General features: G+C 45.2%; 1 protein-coding gene across 3 annotated transcripts in view; it reads left to right on the forward strand.

Annotated features, from left to right (window-relative positions):
* The first annotated feature begins 8,999 nt into the window (after positions 1-8,999).
* Positions 9,000-21,715, forward strand: part of DAZL (deleted in azoospermia like) — a 183,919-nt gene continuing 171,203 nt past the window's right edge. For all 3 annotated transcript variants that reach the window (XM_075316671.1, XM_075316668.1, XM_075316669.1), the window contains exons 1-2: positions 9,000-9,080; positions 17,820-17,936. In XM_075316671.1, the coding sequence (XP_075172786.1) occupies positions 9,078-9,080; positions 17,820-17,936 (120 nt within the window). In that variant the 5' untranslated portion in view covers positions 9,000-9,077. The remainder of the gene's footprint in view (positions 9,081-17,819; positions 17,937-21,715) is intronic.

Genomic DNA, 21,715 nt, shown 5'->3' on the forward strand with positions numbered 1-21,715 from the left:
GCTAATAGTTCACAAAATCCGACCGCCGGCCGATCAGCTGATGGTTCAGAAAAGCCGGCCGCCGGGTGATCTGTTGATCGCTCACAAAAGCTGGGTGATCAGCTGATCGTTCCTGCTGCTGGAACTGAATTTACAGTCCATAATTGTTTTTTACTGTGCGCATGCTCACAGTAAAAAAATGACCCGCCGCACCCAAAAAACGTTACAGTGTGCGTTCCTACCGCCTGACGGTCAGTCAGTAAATGACTGATCTGTCACGCGGCAGATGCAACGCAGGGCCATCAGTCACGATCCGTCGCTAATAGAAGTCTACTGTCTACTAGCATTGTCCACTCTGCTATAGGGCACCTCCCCTGTACTGTCTGTCCAGAGATGTGTCAGCTGGTCCACAGCAGTCACATGTGAAGGCTTGGGAGCACTCTACTGCCATAGCTAGAGTTAACCCTTTGTGGCACGTTTTGCCATTTGATCAGGGATTGTTTTGTTTTCAAATCCTTACATTAGGAACACACATGGGATTTAACCACCGCAGCGACTATATGAATAAAACCATGCATACCTCCCAACCGTCCCGGTTTCTGCGGGACTGCCCCGATTTTTCAGGTCTGTCCCGCAGCCCCGCGGTTTACAGCTGATGCCCCGGCTCCTCTCCTCAGTGCAGTGAATAAATTAAATTAAATTCTCATCGGCTCTGGATTATGGGGGCAGCCGGGACTTGAACCCGTGAACCGTAAAGGTCATTGTTCCATAGGCAGCATCTCTACCACTGAAAAGCATAGGATATTTTGGTTATCTTGACCCCTATATTGCAGTTGAGAAACCAGAAGCAGATTATTCAGCTGCAAAGATGGATGCAGGGAGGGATGGATGGAGGGAGGGATGGATGGATGGAGGGAAGGATGGAGGGATGGAGGGATGGAGGGATTGATGAATGGAGGGATGGATGGAGGGATAGATGAATGGAGGGATGGATGGATGGAAGGATGGAGAGATGGAGGGATGGATGAATGGAGGGATGGATGGAGGGATGGATGGAGGGAGGGATGGGGGAGGGATGGATGAAGGGATGATGAATGGAGGGATTGATTAATGGAGTGATGAATGAATGGAGGCATGGAGGGAGGGATGGATGAATGGAGGGATGGATGGAGGGATGGATGAATGGAGGGATGGTTGGAGGGAGGGATGGAGAGATGGAGGGATGGATGAATGAAGGGATGGATGGATGGAGGGAGGGATGGATGAATGGAGGGAGGGATGGATAGAGGGAGGGATGGAGGGAGAGAGGGATGGATGGAGGGAGGGATGGATGGAGGGAGGGAGGGATGGAGGGATGGATGGAGGGAGGGATGGAGGAATGGATGAATGAATGGAGGGATGGATGAATGGATGGAGAGATGGAGGGATATATATAGATATATGATAGATACAGTCATGATAGATAGATAAATAATAAATATATAATAGATAGATAGATAGATAAATACTGCATCTCTTTGTAGGTGAAGGAAAAGTATCACTCCTAAAATACTTTTGTCATTCTTGGGACATAGTATTTCAATAGGTGAAGGGAAGAGTCAGATTCATTTGTTCCCATAAAACTACTATAAAGAAATAAGAAAAAAAAAATGTTTTTATGTTCACCACCTCGGATTCAAACCAGCAATTTTCAAACATGTATCCAGCAGCCTCCTAGCTTTCCTAGGTGAGATAACCTGTTGAGCCACTATTAATGACAATGTCAGAGGGAGGATTTTACATATATGGACCTACAATGCAGCCTCTCACACAGGACACAGAGCGCCATTGTACAGAGCAGCGTCTCTGTGTCCTATATTCTACAGGGAGAGGAATAGAGATTTTTTGTCTTCTCATAAAATTACTAAAAATAATAAAAAAAATAGAATAATGTAATTTTATTACTTTTTGTAATAAAATAATACACATCACAAATCAGCAAATAACATGGACATATTTGGTGTCCCTGTACTCGTAACGACCCGAACAACGCAGTGATCAGATTATTGATGGGGATCGGTAAATGGCATAAAAGAAAGACGCAATTTATTATTTTTCTTTATTAAAACGCATAAAAAATGTATCACTGAGGCCGTGTTCACACGTAGCGTAAATGCTGCGTTTTTTTGCAGGTGTCCGCACCACGAGCGCGATAACATTCTTCTCTGATTATTGCGTGTTTGTGGTATTTTTTATGCATTGTCCCCTTAGGCTGCTTTCACACTACATTTTTTAACATGCGTCATGAACGTTTTTTTAACGCAAAAACGGATCCAGTGCAAATACGTTTTCATTCCAATGCGTCAACATGCGTTCACATGTGTTTGCGTGCGTTATAGTGAGGATCCAGCGACTTGCAGTTTTTTAACTTTTTTCAAAAACGCTACTTGTAGCGTTTTTGAGCTGCGTCCAAATACTGTTTTTCACTGGATCCTGACTATACTGCATGCAAACGCATGTGAACGCTGGCATGTTGATAGACAGGATCCTGCTTGCTCTACTGAGCATGCCCAGAAACCAGCCTGGCGTGATCAGTCTCTCTCTCCCCCTCCCTCTCTCCCCCTCCCTCTCTCTCCTCTCTCTCTCTCCCGCCTGAGAGCGGCGGACGCTCGTAACCAAGGTAAATATCGTGTAACCAAGCAAAGAGCTTCGCTTAGTTATCCGATGTTTACCTTGGTTACGTGTGCAGGGAGCAGGCAGCCCGGCTCCTAGCAGCTACGGACGCTCATAACCAAGGTAAATATCGGGTATCCAAGCAAAGCACTTCGCTTAGTTACCTGATGTTTACCTTGGTTACCAGCATCTGCAGCTGTCAGATGCCGGCTCCCAGTCTGTCACGTTTAGTTCCCCTCACTCCCGATCACATGACTTCAATGCCCGCCCCCAAAAACTTCAAGTGGCAGGATCCTGCAAAATAACACATGCGTTTGCATGCGTTTTTCTTTGTAAAAACAGGATCCACTTTTACAGCAAAAAAAACGTTCATGACGCATGTAAAAAAACGTAATATGAAAGCAGCCTTATTTGATACATGTTTGGTGCAGATGTGAATCCTGAAGTTTATAAAGAAAAAACACCAAATCCGCACAGTTCAGCGGCGTCTTTAGACGTAAAAGGGGCAGAGATTTCATGACGTCTCATCCACTTTGCTTGGACAATTAGTCCATATTCCCATGTAGTGTAAATGTTGCATTTTTTTCTGCTGTTGTTTTGCACATTTATTCTGCTGTGTTTCATCCAAGCAAAGTGGATGTGATTCCATGAGAAGACGCCGCTGAATTCTGCGGTTTTGGGTTTTTTTTCTCTGGAGGTTTCTATGTGGAGCTTAAAAAAATGTAGGAAAAAGCTTCTCAGTACTATAAAAACACTTAAAAACGCAGATTCACATCTGAACCAAAAACGCATTAAATAATGGCGGAAAGGCAGAAAAAATGCAGCAAAAATCGAAAAACCAGAGAAGATTGTTATTGTGTAGTTTGGTGCAGACAGCGGCAGAAACAAAAACAAACAGAATTTATGCAACGTGTGACCACGGCCTTATAGGCACAAATAAGCAACATGTCATATAGTGACACATAGAAATATAAGAAAATTCTGGCTGCTATGACTATCAATGAACAGTCCAGTGCATCTGCTGAATGACCCTTACTGACAAATGGGTGTGGCTAGAGGTATGGCTAGGGGCGTGGTCAAAAATTGCCGCAGCGCGCGCGGGACTTTGTCTTTCTTTCCTTTCTTCAAAAGTTGGGAGGTATGACCATGTGATAGGTCAAAACGTTATTTTTGACGCTTTCAACCTCTGTACATATCCCGCACCTCTCCACGAATTGATGTGTGCACCTGATTTTAGATTTAGTTTTCAAAATAAAAAACTTTAGCAATTTATATAAGGAGTGTGCAGCAAATTTTCTACTTGGATGTTTTAGGAGCCCAGGACCCCCTTCTGCTTGTACCCCGTTTCACAACTGTTGTGTGCACACCAATATCTTTTTTACAATACTGATTTAATATATACCTGTAGTGAAGAAATCTGCATCCTGGTTGTTGTTTAATCCCCAGTAGAAGTTTAGGTGCAAAAAGCTTTAAGTGCATTAAGAGGCAGCGCTGTGGGTAAAGGTTTCAGCCCTGCTGTGGCCCTCTGGGTTTGTATGTGCCTTGTTAGCTCAATTACTAGTCAAGTTCTCAATCTGCGCATGCGCCACCACCATTGTTTTTATTTTCTTTTGTGCAAACTAAAAGAAAATGATTTTCCAAGATGGCAGCTGCCTGAAACTTTGTGCTGCTATGAGTGTGCTTGAGGATACTTCCTATCACCACATACACCACCTAGTGGCTGCATTGCACTTCTATAGCATTCCCTGCTGCTTCCTGAGCTGCTGAGCAGTTCCATTTCCAGAGCTGCCCACCAGCTGTGTATCTAGCATGTATGGGTGAACAGAGAGCAAGAAGTAAGGCTAGGTTCACACATCTGTTAAATTGTATCAGTCACAATCCACTGCTCTGGTAAACAACGGAATCCATTTGGCGGATTCCGTTGTTCCCATAGACTTGTACTAGTGGCGGATTGTGACTGATGATGCTGTGTTGCACCCTCCGCCCGACTGATCAGTCGTGGAACGACTGACCGCGGGGCAGAAGGAACGCAGCCTGTAACGTTTTTTGAGCAGCGCAATCCGTAAGATTTTGCTGCGCATGCTCTCTCTGGCTCCCTGCACACATAACCAGGATACACATCGGGTTACTAAGCAATGCGCTTTGGTTAGTTACTCGATATTTACACTGGATACGTGTGCAGGGAGCCAGCGCTAAGCAGTGTATGCTGGTAACCAAGGTAAATATCGGGTAACCAAGCAAAAAGTGCTTTACTTTTAGTTACTCGATATTTACCCTGGATACGTGTGCAGGGAGGCCGACACTTCCCCACTCGGCTCCGCCCCCTCCCGCAGTCCACATGTGTACACACACACACTCACACACTCACACGTCCCCAGCCCTGCAGTCCCCGCGGCACTGACGTCCTCAGCGCCACGGCCCCACTCGGCTCCGCCCCCGCACATAACGGAGTCCGACAATAAATTCTGTTCTTTGTCATCCGTTGTACAATGCATCAGTCACATGCGTCAAGCAATGCATGTGACTGATGCAAAACAACGGAAATGTGAACCTAGCCTTAAATCACAATTTCTGCCTAACTTATACACTGGCTTTTCAAAAACATTAGTGCTGAACAGTAGTGTAAAGATGGCCAGAGGGTGTAGTGGGTGGGCTGAAAGCACTAAGGATAATGGCCGGGTGGAGTGAGCAATCACTGTGATACTATGTAGTATGGATATGGGACAAGCAGAAAGGAAAAACTGTTCTCCGAAAAGACAACTATGCATATGAAAAAGGCTTGGAACTCAGAAAACTGCACATAAGGTATATGGGGAATTATTACAATGTAATGGCAGCCTGGGAACTCTGAAAATGAGAATAAGGCTTCAGTTATATTTGCGTTTTTCATCGGATTTCACTCGCGCCAGTGCAAAACTATGGGGCTGTGTCCATCTGCAATCAATTTATCATGCCATATCGGCAAGAGAAAAGAACGCCGCATGCTGCGTTTTGCAGTGAGTCTCGGCTCACACGCACCCATACAAGTATATGGGTGCAAGTGAAACTTCGCACTGCACTCGCATGTCATCTGACCGCAGTGTGATATATGCAGAGAAAGGTAGCAGAGAAGAGGGAGAGAGAGCACTTTCTCCCTCCTCTCTGCTACCTTTCTCTGCATATATCACACTGCGGTCAGATGAGCCGAGGGTCATTAGCTCTTGCATTGAAAGCTGAGTGCAAGTGGAGCCAAGGCCTAATCCCGAGATCAAAGTTGTATTTCACTGTATGTGGACCTCAATGCCTTGGGCTGATTGCGGGTCTCCTGATCAAAACTCAACATTCTTATATACTCCTATGGACATTGCGGTCCATACAGACCATAAAATATGGCTGTCTGAACATGGCTTTAGGATTGAAAAGCCTATTTAAAGTGAACCTGTCAGGTCCAATATGCACCCAGAACCACGAGCAGTTCTAGATGCATAATTTTAATCCCTGCATCTAGTAGCATAAATAAAGAGATCTATAGAAAAAGTATTTGTAAAGATCCTTTATGATATGCTAATGAGCGTAGAGACTAGTCGCAAGGGCATTAATTCCCCTTACTAGTTCGCCCTCTTAACATGTTAGCATGCCTACATGCTATTCAATACCCATTGCCCAGTGTCATTGGCAGTGACGCACGTACCTGTGTCTGTTGTCACCGCATAAGACGTTGAGTAGGGTCACCGTACTTCCGATTATGCGCACTACAAAGCTGGGTGTACACATCCTGGCATGAGAGAGGTCTAGTGTGCATGACCGGAAGTGTTGAGGACTTTTGATCATGCGCACTGACCCTAAACCCGGCAACTTAGACGGTGACAACAAACAAAGGTACGCATGTCACCGCCGATGACACTGAGCAATGGGCATTGAATAGCATGTGGGCATGCTAACAAATAACATGCTAAGAGGGTGGGCTAGATGGCGGAACTAACGCCCTTTCAACCAGTCAGATTCCCTTTAATTACCCATACTGTGAACAGCTATTTTACCACATAAAAAAGGCCGAATATCCATGGGGTTGTCCTGTCTGCTCTTTTCAGTGGCGTACTTTCATCTTGAGTTTTAATAGCTAGAAGGCACTTGACTAGGCTGGGCGCTCCAGTCTACTGAGCTTCGCATCTCAGAGGTCTATTGGGCAATCAGTGGGGGGTCACAAGACCAGAACCCCTAGCAATCTGCAGGCATTTATGTGTTTGCTAATAGCGATGGATGAGCACTACTATGCTCAGTATTCGTAAGGCTGTGTGCGCTTTGCACCGCACACATAAGGTCCGCTTCAGAGCGCAGCTGAAAAGCTCCGTTCTGAAGCGCCTGGTGCCTGCAGAATTCGTGTGCTCTGCATGCTGCCTCTCCCTATAGACAGCATGCAAAGCGCACAAAAGAAGTGACATGTCACTTCTTAGTACGCACGCTTCGGGCAGCAGCCAAATCGCTGCGTTCTAATCAGGGCTGTGGAGTCGGTAAGCCAAACCTTCGACTCCGACTCCGACTCCTCAAATTCTCTTGCACCGACTCCGACTCCGGCTCCGACTCCGACTCCTACATATATTGCTTATAGTTAGGTGAAAAATTTATTGTAGTACATGAATATGTGTATGTGAACATCAGACATTTAATATTTTTTATGATACAATAATCAAGATATTTGGATAGAACATAAAATATATTTATTGGAATACAACTTTAGAACACAAAAAACTGTAATAAATTGTAAATATGTAATACACTATGTAATATACAGTAGATTACATATATATCTTGTGTGTGTGTATATACACTGTATATATATATATATTATATATATTACATATTTACAATTTATTAGTTTTTTTGTGTTCTAAAGTTGTATTCCAATAAATATTTTATGTTCTATCCAAATATCTTGATTATTGTATCATAAAAACAATTAAATGTCTGATGTTCACATTGTACTACAATAAATTTTTCACTTAAATATAAGCATTATACTAAATGTTGTTATTTAGTAAAATATTCAGCACATTCTGCATTGCACTCCTGTCCCCAATTTATTATATATTTTAGGAGTCGGAGTCGGTGCATTTTATACCGACTCCGACTCCGACTCCACCAAAATGAGCTCCGACTCCGACTCCGACTCCACGACTCCGACTCCACAGCCCTGGTTCTAATACGCCACGTGCGCACGTCTCATGCACAATCTTTATAGATTGTGCTGGGGACGCAGGACGCATGCAGTTACGCTGCGCTGCAGATCGCAGCGTAACTGCATGCAATACGCACACGTGCGCACATAGCCTAACAAGCAGTCAGACACTTGAATGGGAGTGACATGAATACCGAGTATAACGGAAGTAAAAGGGGAACTGAAGCATTTTTTCTGACTTCCATTGACTTGCATTATACTAGGTGCTGGAGTCGCGCCCATCCGAGCATCTGACTGCTTGTGACGCGTTCCCAGCACCAGGGCATGGTAGACCTCACTCATCACTACCTATTAAAAATCAGGAAGAAAGTTTACCAACTCTTAAAAGTTGTCCGAAAATTGAAAAAAAATAAGACGACTCTCCTGTTCAGTCTCCGCTGCTCATGTACAGTAGTCCATAATGGTCTTTGTTGATTTTCCTGTAGGGATGACATGCCGTAGATCAGTGACTGCTGCTGCCGATCCGTGTCCTCAGGCGTCATGTGCTGTAATGTATCATCTGTAACAGTGATTGGCTGCAGCGGTCACAAGGATGTGCGGCATGTCTCGGCTGCAAGAAAATAGACCAAGCAGAGGCCGATGGAGACTATTACTCAGGTTGTACTTTTTCTTTATCACATAAACGTTTTCAATTCCAGAAACCCTCTAAATGGCCACCTGTGTGGTGTTCTTAGACCCTGGCACTCTCTATAGGGGTATCAGGAGCTGCTTTTCCTATGGCCCTCACTCGGCAGTTTAATAATGACCCTGTGTGAATACTTCATGGGCCCTGCCTCACACGGGCGGCCATATTAGCACCTCACACACACGGTCAGAGCCGGGCCTACACTGCCCACTACGCGCCACTTTCCCCGGCGCCTTGATACTGTTTTCTCATAGCCGGACTATTTTCTAACTGTGGCGTAGGTACATAAATAAAGTGCGCGGTTTTTCCTATGTCCCATCCCGTGGGGGTATAACGCACACATAATGGCAGCGCTGCCCACTCCTGAAAAGTAGCTAACGTTAGCTTCGAATTAACTAAAATGTTTGAGGACACGGTTCACTACTCTCCAAGCGAAACTGCCACATAGTTGTGCCCAAGTCAGTGCCTCCCCCCCCCCCCCCGCACGGATGGAATGCGCTGCTCCGGGGAAGGTTATAAATAGGACACGCCCCACGCCGCGCTCACTAGTTGGCGGCAAGTTCCCAGTTTTATCGTTTTTACGTGTTCGTGTTGTGAGTTGACAGGATGGTGAGTATAGCCGGGCCCTGCACAATGGCGCCACAGCTATCCGGCAGCCTCCATCCCTGGCACATCCTGTGGCCATACTGCGAGCATTACCAGAAATGTCGCCGAGGATCGGTGCTCGCGGTCTGCAGTCCGGGGCGGGGGGAGGTGCGGACGGTTCCCGGGTGTCGCTGGTAATGGCTCAGCGATCGGGGAAGCTGTAAATCGTCAGGTTGGACAGATCTGAGTCTGTGCGTGCGATCAGATTGGTCGTGTGAGCCACTGTCTGCACAGGCAGATTGTACAGCGAGTACAAGGAATAGCGCTGGTGAAGATCTGCTGACAAGAAAGATCAGGATATCAACAGCCTGACGATCCCCCGATGACGAGCGGTTTGCGCTGGTGTTTTGTGCAGCAGAAAAAAAGTCCTCTGCAGCTCATCGCCGGGTAACCATTGTGCTGGCGAGGACGATGGCCGCCTGTGAGCCTCCACAGAGCATTAATGCGCCTTGTTTCCTTTGGTGTAACTGTAGGCTATTACAGCTGCGATCTGCAGACTATCGGCTCATTTTTGTGCTGTAAAACAGGCCAGATTCATCAAGGCTCCTATGCCAGAACTCTGCAGTAGAAAGCTTTAAAAAGTTGCAAAATCATGGGACAATACGAGGCTGCACAAAAAAGTTTAATCTCGTGTTATTTTCACCAAGCTACAAAGGTAGGTGGGGCAGCTGATGCCAGTCTCCACCGGAGTAAGGGTTGTGATGAAGTGCACGCCACTTTTCAAACAGTCATGTTCCTTAAAGGGAACCAAACATCAGGATTTTGGTGTATAAGGTGCAGCCAGTGCAGTACTGGCAGTATCGGGCACAGGCTGTACATACCATTAGGGGGCAGCTCGGATGTTTAGGCTGTGAAATCAAGGTATATAAAGTTTGAAAAATTCATCTGCTTTTTGATAGACGTGTGCACCTCTCCAGATAATATCCGGGCGGGTTATGCACATGATTCCTCCCCCCCACCTGTTCCACTCTCTGGCTGTATGTAAATTTCTCTATTCAATAACACGGTGTCTGAGTTGGCGCCTGCGCATAGCGCTTATCTCTGGCGCCATGTTTTTGAAGCCCACATTACCCAGTTTTGTGCCTGAGAGGGCGGCGCATGCGCCCTCGCTTCTTCAGATCTTGTTATGACAGCGGGAGCATGCGCAGTCACAACAGGACTTGGAGAACAGCTGATCTTACCCCGATTAACTGCAGCTACGATATCGTCTGCTGCAGCTAATCGGTAAGATCAGCTGTTCTCCAGTCCTGTTGTGACCTCGCATGCTCCCGCTGTCATAACAAGATCTGCGGGCTTCAAAAACATGGCGCCGGAGATAAGCGCTATGCGCAGGCGCCAACTCAGACAGTGTTACTGAATAGAGAAATTTGCATAGAGAGAGGGGGGGGGGGGATCATGTGCATAACCCGCCTGGATATGATCTGGAGAGGCACACACGTCAATCAAAAAGTGGATGAATTTTCAAACTTCATAAACTTTGATTTCACAGCCTAAATATCCGAGCTGCCCCCTAATGTTATGTACACAACGTGCCTGATAGTGCCAGTACTGCACTGGCTGCACCTTATACACAAAAATCCTGATGTTTGGTTCCCTTTAAATGGGGTTGACCGGTCTAAAATAAGTCTGTAGTCACTCTGTAACGGAAGAAATATGAATCCTCCCAGCAGGCCCTGTGCTGCAAGGAATCACTGTTTTCTTACCTGCGATCAATGGTCACATGACCACAATTGTGCAACATGCATGTTCCTGGGCAGAATCTGACTAGTAGTTGCAGCTATCTATTGGGCATTGCTTTGCACAAATTCACTTGTATTTAGTGAGGCCGTGTCCACTCTTGTTCTGGCCAGGAACATGTATATCCCACAATTGTGGTCACATGACCACCATTCCTGGTTTAGTAACTAGTGAATTCTGGATTCATAAGTGTGCAGTCCCATAGTGACTTTAACTTCTGGATTTAGACTGTTTACCCCTTTAAATATGTGGTCACCTGCTTGTGAATACGGTACGTACTTAACCCCTTCACCCCCGGGCATTTTGCGTTTTTCCGGGGGGTTTTTCCCCCTTTCTTCCGAGAGCCGTAACTTTTTTTATTTTTCCGTCAATCTTGCCATATGAGGGCTTGTTTTTTGCGGGATGCGTTGTAATTTTAAATGGAACCATACGTTTTACCATATAGTGTACTGGAAACGGCAAAAAAAATTCCAAGTGAGGAAAAATTGCAACACAAGTGTGATCGCACAATAGTTTTTGGGATATTGTGTTCACTATATGGTAAAACTGATGTGTTGTGATGCCTAAGGTTGGTGCGAGTTTATAGACGCCAAACATGTATAGGTTTACTTTTATCTAGGGGGTTAAAAAAAAAATTCACAAGCTTGTCCAAAAAAAGTGGTGCACATTTTGCGCCATTTTCAGACACCCGTAGTGTTCTCATTTTTCGGGATCTATGGCTGTGACTGCTTATTTTTTGCATCTCGAGCTGACATTTTTAACCCTTTAACGACCCATGACGTACTGGGTACGTCATGGATCGTGTGCAGTTAATCCCTGCCCCCTGCCGTGGGCAGGCGGCGGCGATCCGCTCACATATCAGCTGTTTACAACAGCTGACATGTGTGCCTGCTAGTCGCGGGTGGAATCGTTTCCACCCGTGGCCATTAACCCCTTATATCTCGCTGCCAAAATCTGCGCGCGCCGCCATGACAGTCACTTACCCCGCCCCCACCGGAAGTCACGTGACATGATCATGTGATTGGTGGTTGCCATGGTAGCACTGGTGACGCCTGTAGCTAACATGAGTCACTTCCTCTCAATGCCGGAATACAGCCGGCATTGAAAGTAAAGCACCAAATCTGCAGTTCTCAGCTCTGTAGCTGTGATCTGCAGATAGGACAGAGCGATCGGATTGCTGATCGCAATAGCCCCCTAGGGGGACTAGTAAAATAAAAAAAAGTTTAAAAAAAAAGATTTAAAAAATAAAAAACCTAAAAGTTCAAATCCCCCCCTTTTGCCCCGTTGAAAATTAAAGGGTTAAAAAAATATACACATATTTGGTATCGCCACATTCAGAAATGTCCGATCTATCAAAATCTAAAATCACTTAATCTGATCAGTAAACGGCGTAGCAGCAAAAAAATTCCAAACGCCAAAATTACGTTTTTTGGTCACCGCAAATTTTGCGCAAAATGCAATAATAGGTGATCAAAACGTAGCATCTGCGCAAAAATGGTACCGTTAAAAACGTCAGGTCGAGACGCAAAAAATAAGCAGTCACTGAGCCATAGATCCCGAAAAATGAGAACGCTACGGGTTTTGGAAAATGGTGCAAAATGTGCGCCGCTTTTTTTGGACAAGCTTGTGAATTTTTTTAACCCCTTAAATACAAGTAAACCTATTCATGTTTGGTGTCTACAAACTCGCACTGACCTGAGGCATCACAATGACACATCAGTTTAACCATATAGTGAACACGGTGAAGAAAATATCCCAAAAACTATTGTACGATCACACTTTTGCAATTTTTCCGCACTTGTAATTTTTTTGCCGTTTTCCAGTACACTATATGGTAAAACTCATGGTTTCATTTAAAACTACAACTCGTCCCGCAAAAAACAAGCCCTCATATGGCAAGATTGACAGAAAAATAAAAAAGTTATGGCTCTCGGAAGGGGAGCAAAAAACGGAAAGTGCCTGGCGGCTGAAGGGGTTAATGGCACCATTTTTGCGCAAATGCTACGTTTTGATCGCCTGTTATTGCATTTTGCGCAAAATTTGCGGTGACCAAAAAAAGTAATTTTGGCGTTTGGGATTTTTTTGCTGCTACACCATTTACCAATCATTATTTGATGTTATATTTTGATAGATCGGTCATTTATATATTTTATATATATATTTTATTTATATATAATATATATAGTGTATGTATGTGTGTGTGTATGTATATGTATATGTGTGTATAATATATATATATATCTTTTTTAACCCTTTAATTTTCAATGGGATGAAAGGGGGGTGGTTTGAACTTTGTTTTGCTTTTTTTTAATTTTTTAAAACTTTTTTTAACTTGTCTTTATTTTATTGGGTCCCCCTTGGGGGCTATAGCAATCAGCAATTCTCCAGATCACTGCTACAGAGCTGAGAACTGCAGATATACTGCTTTACTTTCAGTGCTGGCTGTATTCCGGCATTGAGAGTAAATGACTCATGTTAGTTACAGGCGTCCTCACATGACCCTGTGCTACCATGGCAACCACCGGAAGTCACGTGATCATATCACGTGACTTCCGATGGGGCGAGGTGAGTCAGCATATACATCTCGCTGCCAGATTTTGGCAGCGAGTTATAAGGGGTTATTAGTCACGGGTGGAAGCGATTCCACCCGCGAGTAGCAGGCACACGTGTCAGTTGTTGAAAACAGCTGATATGTGCGTGGATTGCCGCGGCCTGCCCATGGCAGGGGGCGGGGATTAACCGCACACGATCCATGACCTACCCAGTACGTCATGGGTCGTTAAGGGGTTAAAGGGACTCTCACCAGGTTTTTGCCACCTAATCTGAGAGCAGCATTACATAGGGGCAGAGATCCTGATTCCAGCGATGTCACTTACTGGGTTGTTAAGTGTAGTTTTTATAAAAATGACTAATTAGATTATCATTAGAGGACTACTTGGCGTGCTTCCAGGAAGTCCAGCAGAAGCATGAGCTTGTTATATCCCTGCTGTAAATTTAAAGAATACTAGACCTGCAAAATTGATTTTCTCAAAATGACAGCAAACAGCTGAGTAAGTGACACATTGCTGGAATCAGAGTCTCGGTCTCTACATCATGCTGCTCTTAGATGATGTAGCAAAAGCCTGGTGAGAAATTCCCTTTAATAAAGATCCATTTTATAATTGAAAGAACTGTCTTTGAGCAAACGCAAGTGAACCAGATCACCATAATGATCCGGTTTAAACCAACACTATATCACCGGTGTTGTTACCCCTTTAAAGGGAACCTGTCACCACTTTTTTGGCCTATAAGCTGCAGCTACCACCCCCGGGCTCTTATATACAGCATTCTAACATGCTGTATATAAGAGCCCAGGCCGGGGGTATAACATGAACACTTTTATAATACTTACTGAACGGTCGTGCGGTGGGCCTAATGGGCGTCTCCGTTGTCCGGTGTCGGCGCCGCCTCTTTCGGCCATCTTCGTCTTCCTTCTCTAGCCGCGGTGCATGACGCGTCTGACATCATCCACAGTCGCCGGCATTCAGGTCTTGAGCAGGGCAGATCAAAGTATTGTAGTAGTCTGCACAGGACAGGCGAGTGTGTATGACGTAGACGCATCATGCACACAGGACGAAGATGGCCGATAGAGGCGGCTCCGGATAACTGAGATAACAATTAGGCCCACCGCACGACTGTTAGGTAAGTATTATAAAGTGTTTTTCATGTTCTCACAGAGGCCTGGGCTCTTATATACAGAATGTTAGAATGCTGTATATAAGAGCCCACTGGTGGTGGCCGCAGCTTATACGCCAAAATACTGGTGACAGGTTCCCTTTAAACTTCATTCTTTCAAGATAGTTTGCTGCTGTAATGTAAAAGGGTTGTCCAAGTTTTAGTCGTGACTTGTCCACTTAGGTCACCGACTTTAGTTGCCATGTAGTGGCTGCTCCTGGTTATTACAGCTTAGCTTCTATTGAAATGCATTGGAGCTGATCTGCAGTTCTTGGCAATGTCCAGAACAGTGAATGGAGCTGTGGTGTTTCGGCTCGGTTTATATTCTGCCCGACCTAAAAATGGCTGATCAGGGAGTATTGGATCCCCAATGATCTGATATGGATGACTTATTCCTAAAGGTACCGTCACACATAACGAGATCGCTAGCGAGATCGCTGATGAGTCACGGTTTCTATGACGCACTAGCGATCCCGTTAGCGATCTCGTTATGTGTGACACCTACCAGCGATCAGGCCCCTGCTGTGAGATCTCTAGTCGTTGCAGAATGGTCCAGGCCATTTTCTTCAAAGGCGATGTCCTGCTGGGCAGAACCCATCGCTGTGTTTGATGCTGTGTGACAGGGTCACAGTGACTGCTGAGATCGTTATACAGGTCGCTACTGCGACCTATATTGTTCCTGCATCGTTGGTAAGATCTGACTGAGTGACATCTCACCTGCGACCTCCCAGCGACTTACCTGCTATCAGGTCGCATCGTTTTGGGATCGCTGGTACGTCATTGTGTGTGACTGGGCCTTAAGGCAGGTGATCAAGATAAGACTGGACAAACGCTTTAAAGGGAACTTGTCATGAAAAAGAAAAACACAATCTTCAGATAAAGGGCTAATCTGCATGTTAACGTAAAGCCGTTGCACTGGAAGCCCGGCTCCTGGGAGGAAATGGACTTGATTCCCTCCTGGAGACGCTTTCTTTCAGTTAGAGGAGTGTTGTCAGTCACTGCTTTGCATAGTCCGTAATTGTTATCCGGCACTAACTGACTTAGGCTGGGGCCACACGGGGACTACTGCGATCCCCTTGCATAACACTCGGCTCATGCTGGCAGTACAGCAGAGCCGAGTGTCATGCTTGTGTCCTTGCAACTGAGGTCCGTTCGTGCGAGCAGACCTCAGCTGCGGGGGGCGGGCTGGCACTCAGGAGGGGAGGGAGGGATTTCTCTACTGCGTAGCCGGCTATTGCCATTCTCGCACTGCACTAGCAGTACACCGGTGTACCGCGAGTGCAGTGCGATTTTTCTCTCGCCCCATTCACTTGAATGGGTGCGAGAGAAAGAGACTCAGCTTACAATCGCAGCATGCTGCGATTGTTTTCTCAGTCCGATTAGGGCTGAGAAAATAATCGCTCATGTGTGCTAACACACAGGCTAGAATTGGTCCGAGGGGAATGCGATGTTTTATCGCACTCCACTTGCACCGTTTTTCTCGCCGTGTGGCTTAGGCCTGAGTATCATAATAGTCGGCTGCCAGTTCCAGGACGCGGTTACAGCTGCCGCTTCGCTGCAGCCGCACCTTTTTGACTGAAAATCGGAGGCTTCCAGGAGTAATAGAGGTCAATTATAGGCTTGGGCTTTCAGTGCAACGGCCACAGAGCTTAGGGACGTTACTAACTTGCAGATTAACCCCATATCTGCAGTTAAATAGCAGTTTTTGAGATGACAGGTTCCCTTTAAAGGGAAGGTGTAAAAAAAAAAAAAAAAAAAAAAAAAAAAAAAAAAATTTCAGTAACTGAAAAAATATAAAGTATTAATGGTATATTTAAATATTTGTTTTTAATTGAGAAAAATATAAAAAAAATAAATTTAAAGTTTGATATTTTCACCCTTACACTAGGGGGAGCAGCTTCTGTAATCCTTCTGTAGAGCTACGATAGAACTAGCTCACATTACAACTGCAGTTAAAGGGAACCTGTCACCTAGAATATGTGCCCTAATTACACCTCCCGACCCATCCCTGTGCTGTAAAATTGTATAATGTGAAAGTAATAAACGTTTTATTACCTTCATATTTCGTATGTAAATAGCAGGGAATGTGGCCACAGGGGCGGCGCCTTGCCCTATAGACGTCTGCATATTTCCGTGGTATCACGCCCCTGTGGGTGTGATACCATGGAGCGATGTCCCCATCGCTCATTCTATCCTGCGCACATTGCAGCAGGCTTCTCTTCCGGGTTCTCCTTGTCAGTTTCAGACGCATACTGCGCATGCGCAGTGCGTGTCTGAAGCCTATGATTAAACACCCGGAAAAGAAGCCTCCTGCAATGCGCGCAGGATAGAATGAGCGATGGGGACATCGCTCCATGGTATCACGCCCACAGGGGCGTGCACCAAAATCTGTAACAAAAAAATCTACAATGTGGGCCCAGCAGTTCAGGATTCTCATAGACTTTAAAATTAAAATCTGCAAGAGAAAAAAATGAAAAAAAACCAGTGTAAAACACAGCCTTATTTGTTTATTACCCTTCCTATAGACGGAGACATAAACCTTGACAATTGGGAGTTACCATTCTCGATAGTGAACAGGGAGTATCCCTATACAATTTGCATCATCATTGATAGGGTAGTGTTAGTGAGTAGGTACGCGCCCCATTCATGAAGAATATTAGCACCTAGTGTCCAGTCATGCATTTTGTAAGAGGAATACTAGAGGAACAGCACAATTCCATGCCTTAGGGCAGAGTTACACTAGTGTATGGCATCCAGTGAGAGAGCATTGGATGCGATATGCTAATAACCTTCGGCTCAGGCTCTGCTGCAAGCGTAAGCCGAGTGTCATGCAAGTGTGGTCCGTTCTTGATCGGATCACCGCTGCGGAGGAGAGGGAGAGATTAATCCCCCCACCCCTCCATTGTCAGCCTGTGCATATATCGCTATGCCCTTGGAGAACACCAGAGTGCTGTCCGATGTTTCTCGCACCCATAGACTTGTATGGGTGTGAGTAACATGGCTCTCGCTGACAATTGCAGCATGCTGCTATTTTTTTTTTTTTCCCTTCCCTCAGTCCGATTAGGGCTGTGGAAAAACTTGCAGATGTGAGCTGAACCATTGTCTTATATGGGGCCGAGCACAATGAGAGATTTTGCAAGTCATATGCAAGTGTGACTTTGCCCTTATAGGGATTGTGGCTGCTTTTTTATTGGTCGGAAGTTGCAGTGTGTTTTCTGCTTGCAATTACTTGTTTTTTCTTTTTGTTTGTAGTCTGCGTCCGGATGCCAAGGTTCCCCTGATGAGAATCAGACAGCAAACCAGGGTTATGTGTTGCCTGAGGGTAAAATAATGCCAAATACCATTTTCGTCGGAGGAATAGACCTCCAGGTATGTGCTGTAGTTTTTATGTTCCTTATGAACTTTAGTTACCAAGCTGTATTAAATTAATTGCTCACTTTATTGCTAATGGTAGGAAATTGATTAAAGATGCTAAACTTTTACCTCCTGATTCCTGAGCAGTTTTCTTCTTTTTTTTTGTACATCTCCTGCTGTTCCCTTTATGATCACTGCCATTTCTTTTTGTGTCTTGTCCTCGAAAAAAAAGTGTCTCTTAATGGTGGGATTTTCTGTCAATATGACAAATGTTTAAAAGGGTAATAATAACTTTTCAAGTAACTCTGCAGACTTGTGAATTCTCACATCACGCGCAGTAGGGAAAAGGAGGTAACTACCGTATGTGCTCAGCAACCTTGGCCCTCTTCACATCCGTACTTACAAGCTCAGTAGATAAGCTTGTAAGCGCTGCACATGTTCTGTAGTGGTGTTTTGTCTCCCAAGTAAATGAGCCTCTAAACAAGAAAAAATGCAATTTCTCAACAATGGAAAATGTTATTAAGCAGTAAATTACAAAATTGTATTTACAAGCCCTATCTGACATTACCCATTTATGAAGATGGGAATAACCCTCTAACCTAGGCTGTTATTGTTTGATTAACTGGATCCCTATCGATCACCACAATAAAGGGTCCCTTTTGCTGTTTTTGCAGTGACTTATGGCTGCGCATAGTAGTGCAATCCATCCTTTTCAGGTGGCTGCGTAAGTCAATGTTCAAGTTCTGGAGAACCGCTTAAATGCTTTATAGTACTGTAATAATTAAGTGCTAATTTAAACAGGTGTGTGGAGTGAAGGCCACGTCTCACTAAGCGACATCGCTAGCAACATCGCTGCTGAGTCACGGTTTTTGTGATGCAACAGCGATCTTGCTAGCGATGTCTCTGTGTGTGACATCCAGCAACGACCTGGCCCCTGCTGTGAGGTCGCCGGTTGTTGCTGAATGTCCTGGACCATTTTTTTAGTTGTTGCTCTCCCGCTGTTAAGCACACATCGCTGTGTGTTACAGCGAGAGAGCAACGATCTGAATGTGCAGGGAGCCGGCTTCTTGCAGCCTGCGGTGAGCTGTAACCAAGGTAAATATCAGGTAACCAAGCTAAGTGCTTTGCTTGATTACCGGATATTTACCTTGGTTACTAGCGTCCGCCGCTCTCAGGCTGTCAGTGCCGGGTCCCTGCACACGCAGCCGGAGTACACATCGGGTAAATAAGCAAAGCGGTTTGCTTATTAACCCGATGTGTACTCTGGCTACGAGTGCAGGGAGCCAGCGCTAAGCGGTGTGCGCTGGAAACCAAGGTAAATATCTGGTAACAAAGCGCTTGGTTACCCGATATTTACCTTAGTTACCAAGCACAGCATCACTTCCACGCCAGGTCAGATCGCTGGTGGGATCGCTGGAGCGTCACTTAGTGTGACTGTACCTTTAGTGTCAAGAAAAACTATTTACTTTTACTATAGTGATGTTATTCCTAATTTCTCATTTATGAAGGAGTCCAATCTGGAGTCCAAGGATGGAAATAAAAAAGAGTTTGATATTGGCTTACTGACTCCACAGCTCTTGATTTTTCTCATCAGTACAATTGTGGGACACAGCAACATGGGTTTTAGCTGATGCTAGTGATGAGTAAGCACTTCCATGCTCGGGTGCTCAGTACTCATTAGAAGGGAAGAAAAAGAGTATACAGTAAGAGAAAATGAGTTGGACTCAGCACCAATATGAATGAATAAAAATCTTCATGCTTTATTTGAAAAGTTTAAAAAATAAAGAAAAGGTCACAAATCATCCAAAATCGCCATGCGACTTGCCGTGCGGCTTGACGCGTTTCGGACACAAAAAGGGGAATTTAAAAACAGTCCTTAATCATAAGCCCCTCAATACCTTTTTTCTCTACCTTCCAAGAAAAAGAGTATACCTATCGAGGGATCACCAGGAGATTGTATCATGTAAAAGTGAAATCTTTATTACAAAAGGACAATACACGGATCTTCACACTGGGGGTGAAGGCACACAAAATGACAATCAAAAACACTAAAAACAGACATGCATCCCCAAGCCAAAGAACCATATATGATATATAATATATAATAAATGCACAAATAGAACAATATCATACAACACCCTTCTTGTAGATACAAAATGAAGAAATAATGCAACCTGCTATGCAACCTGCACGGTAATATTCCTCAAGAATGCGGTTGAAATACCGTAGAATGTGCACATTAAATCAGCATCTGATGACAGAGGACAAGAGAAAGGCTGTAAGGCCCCTAAAGTCACAGGATTAAGGTCACCAGCATGTAGGGCACCCCTAAAGCATCAATAATCTAGACAGCGCCAGGTAGTATAAACCAGACCCAGGGCTAGCGTGTTGTAGTGTACACACAGGATGTAACAGTGGATGGCAAATATAGGCCCCCTGAACAGAGCGTATCTATATTTACTGAAGTATGACAGGGTGCAGAGGTAGGCACAACCTATATACTACAATTATATATGCAAGATGGTAGTCAAATGCCTGTATTTGGCCAGTGCAGATAATCTGTATAAGTCAGCCCCTGTATATACAAAGTGACACTATCAAATCTAAAGGCTAGTTGTCCTAGTTATGGCACACGGAGTACGGAGCGAGCATAGTGTAAAGCATGCATATAAGATAATTATACAGGCACAAAGTGCTGTAGCTGTGCATGCTAACCGGACAGTGATGAAAATACTCTATTGAGAGTGCTGTAAAAAAAAAGCCCATACTCGCTATCCTAGAATACAGAGAAGCACAAGCATAGCAGGGTACCAAAATGTCAGGAGGGGTGGGTTACTTTGGCAAAGTTAACCCACGCGTATCGCCTCCATACAGGAGGCTTCCTCAGGGGAAGAAAAGCAGACAGTGTGTAGTCAAAAGTGTGTCATATATAAATCGTGAACCAAATTAGGTAATCACTCACCAGCTTGCAGCTTTAGAGAGTGCAGCGTTGTAGTATGTAGCGTTTCTGCATGGCAGGCGCCATTTTGGCCGAATCACATGATTCGGCTGAAACCCTCCCTAAGTCTCAACAGCGCATGCGCCGATAAAGCAGCGCTGTTGATGATAAAAACACATTTCTTTATCGTTCCTTTGGGAGACCCAGACCATGGGTGTTTGTGTGTCCTCCGGAGGCAGAAGCAAAAGAACTACACTTAAAAGTGTTGCTCCTCCCTCTGAGCTTATACACCCCCTGATGAGCAGAGTCAGCTAGTTTATCACTTTGTGTCAGGAGGCATACATCCACACATGCATTCTCATCTGATTTTGTTTGATTTTTGGAAAGAGTTTGAAGAAAAGCGGGTCCATGTCTGGACTCCCGGCATGTCCCTTCTCACCCCACTGTGTCGGCGGTGTTGTAAGGTTGATTTCCAAGACTGGAGCCTTACATGCCGCGCTCCTTCACCATCCCTCATGGGCTCTGGCATGAAGTGGGAGCCAGCACGGTCTCCATGCCTAGCAGGAGACCGGTCTCCATCCGCAGCCCTTCAGGACCCTGCTGGACCGGAGCACTCATCCCCAGGGACCTGCCCTGCGTCTCGGCAGCTAAGTACCTGAGACGTTTATGTATGGGGGTCCCTGTGCTTTATTGTTTGGGGAAAGTGTGTTTGCTGTGTTTTTTGACATTTCCGGCGGGTTCTCTAGCTGTCGCACCAGAACCGCGCCGATGGTGCCTGCTCGTCGGCTTCGCCGCTCAAATTTAGGCCCTGGCTTCGCCAGAGGCCTAGTTTCTGTTTCACTGCCCTCGCATGTCA

The sequence above is a fragment of the Anomaloglossus baeobatrachus genome, chromosome 6, assembly GCF_048569485.1.
Source record: "Anomaloglossus baeobatrachus isolate aAnoBae1 chromosome 6, aAnoBae1.hap1, whole genome shotgun sequence".
NCBI lineage: Eukaryota > Metazoa > Chordata > Amphibia > Anura > Aromobatidae > Anomaloglossus > Anomaloglossus baeobatrachus.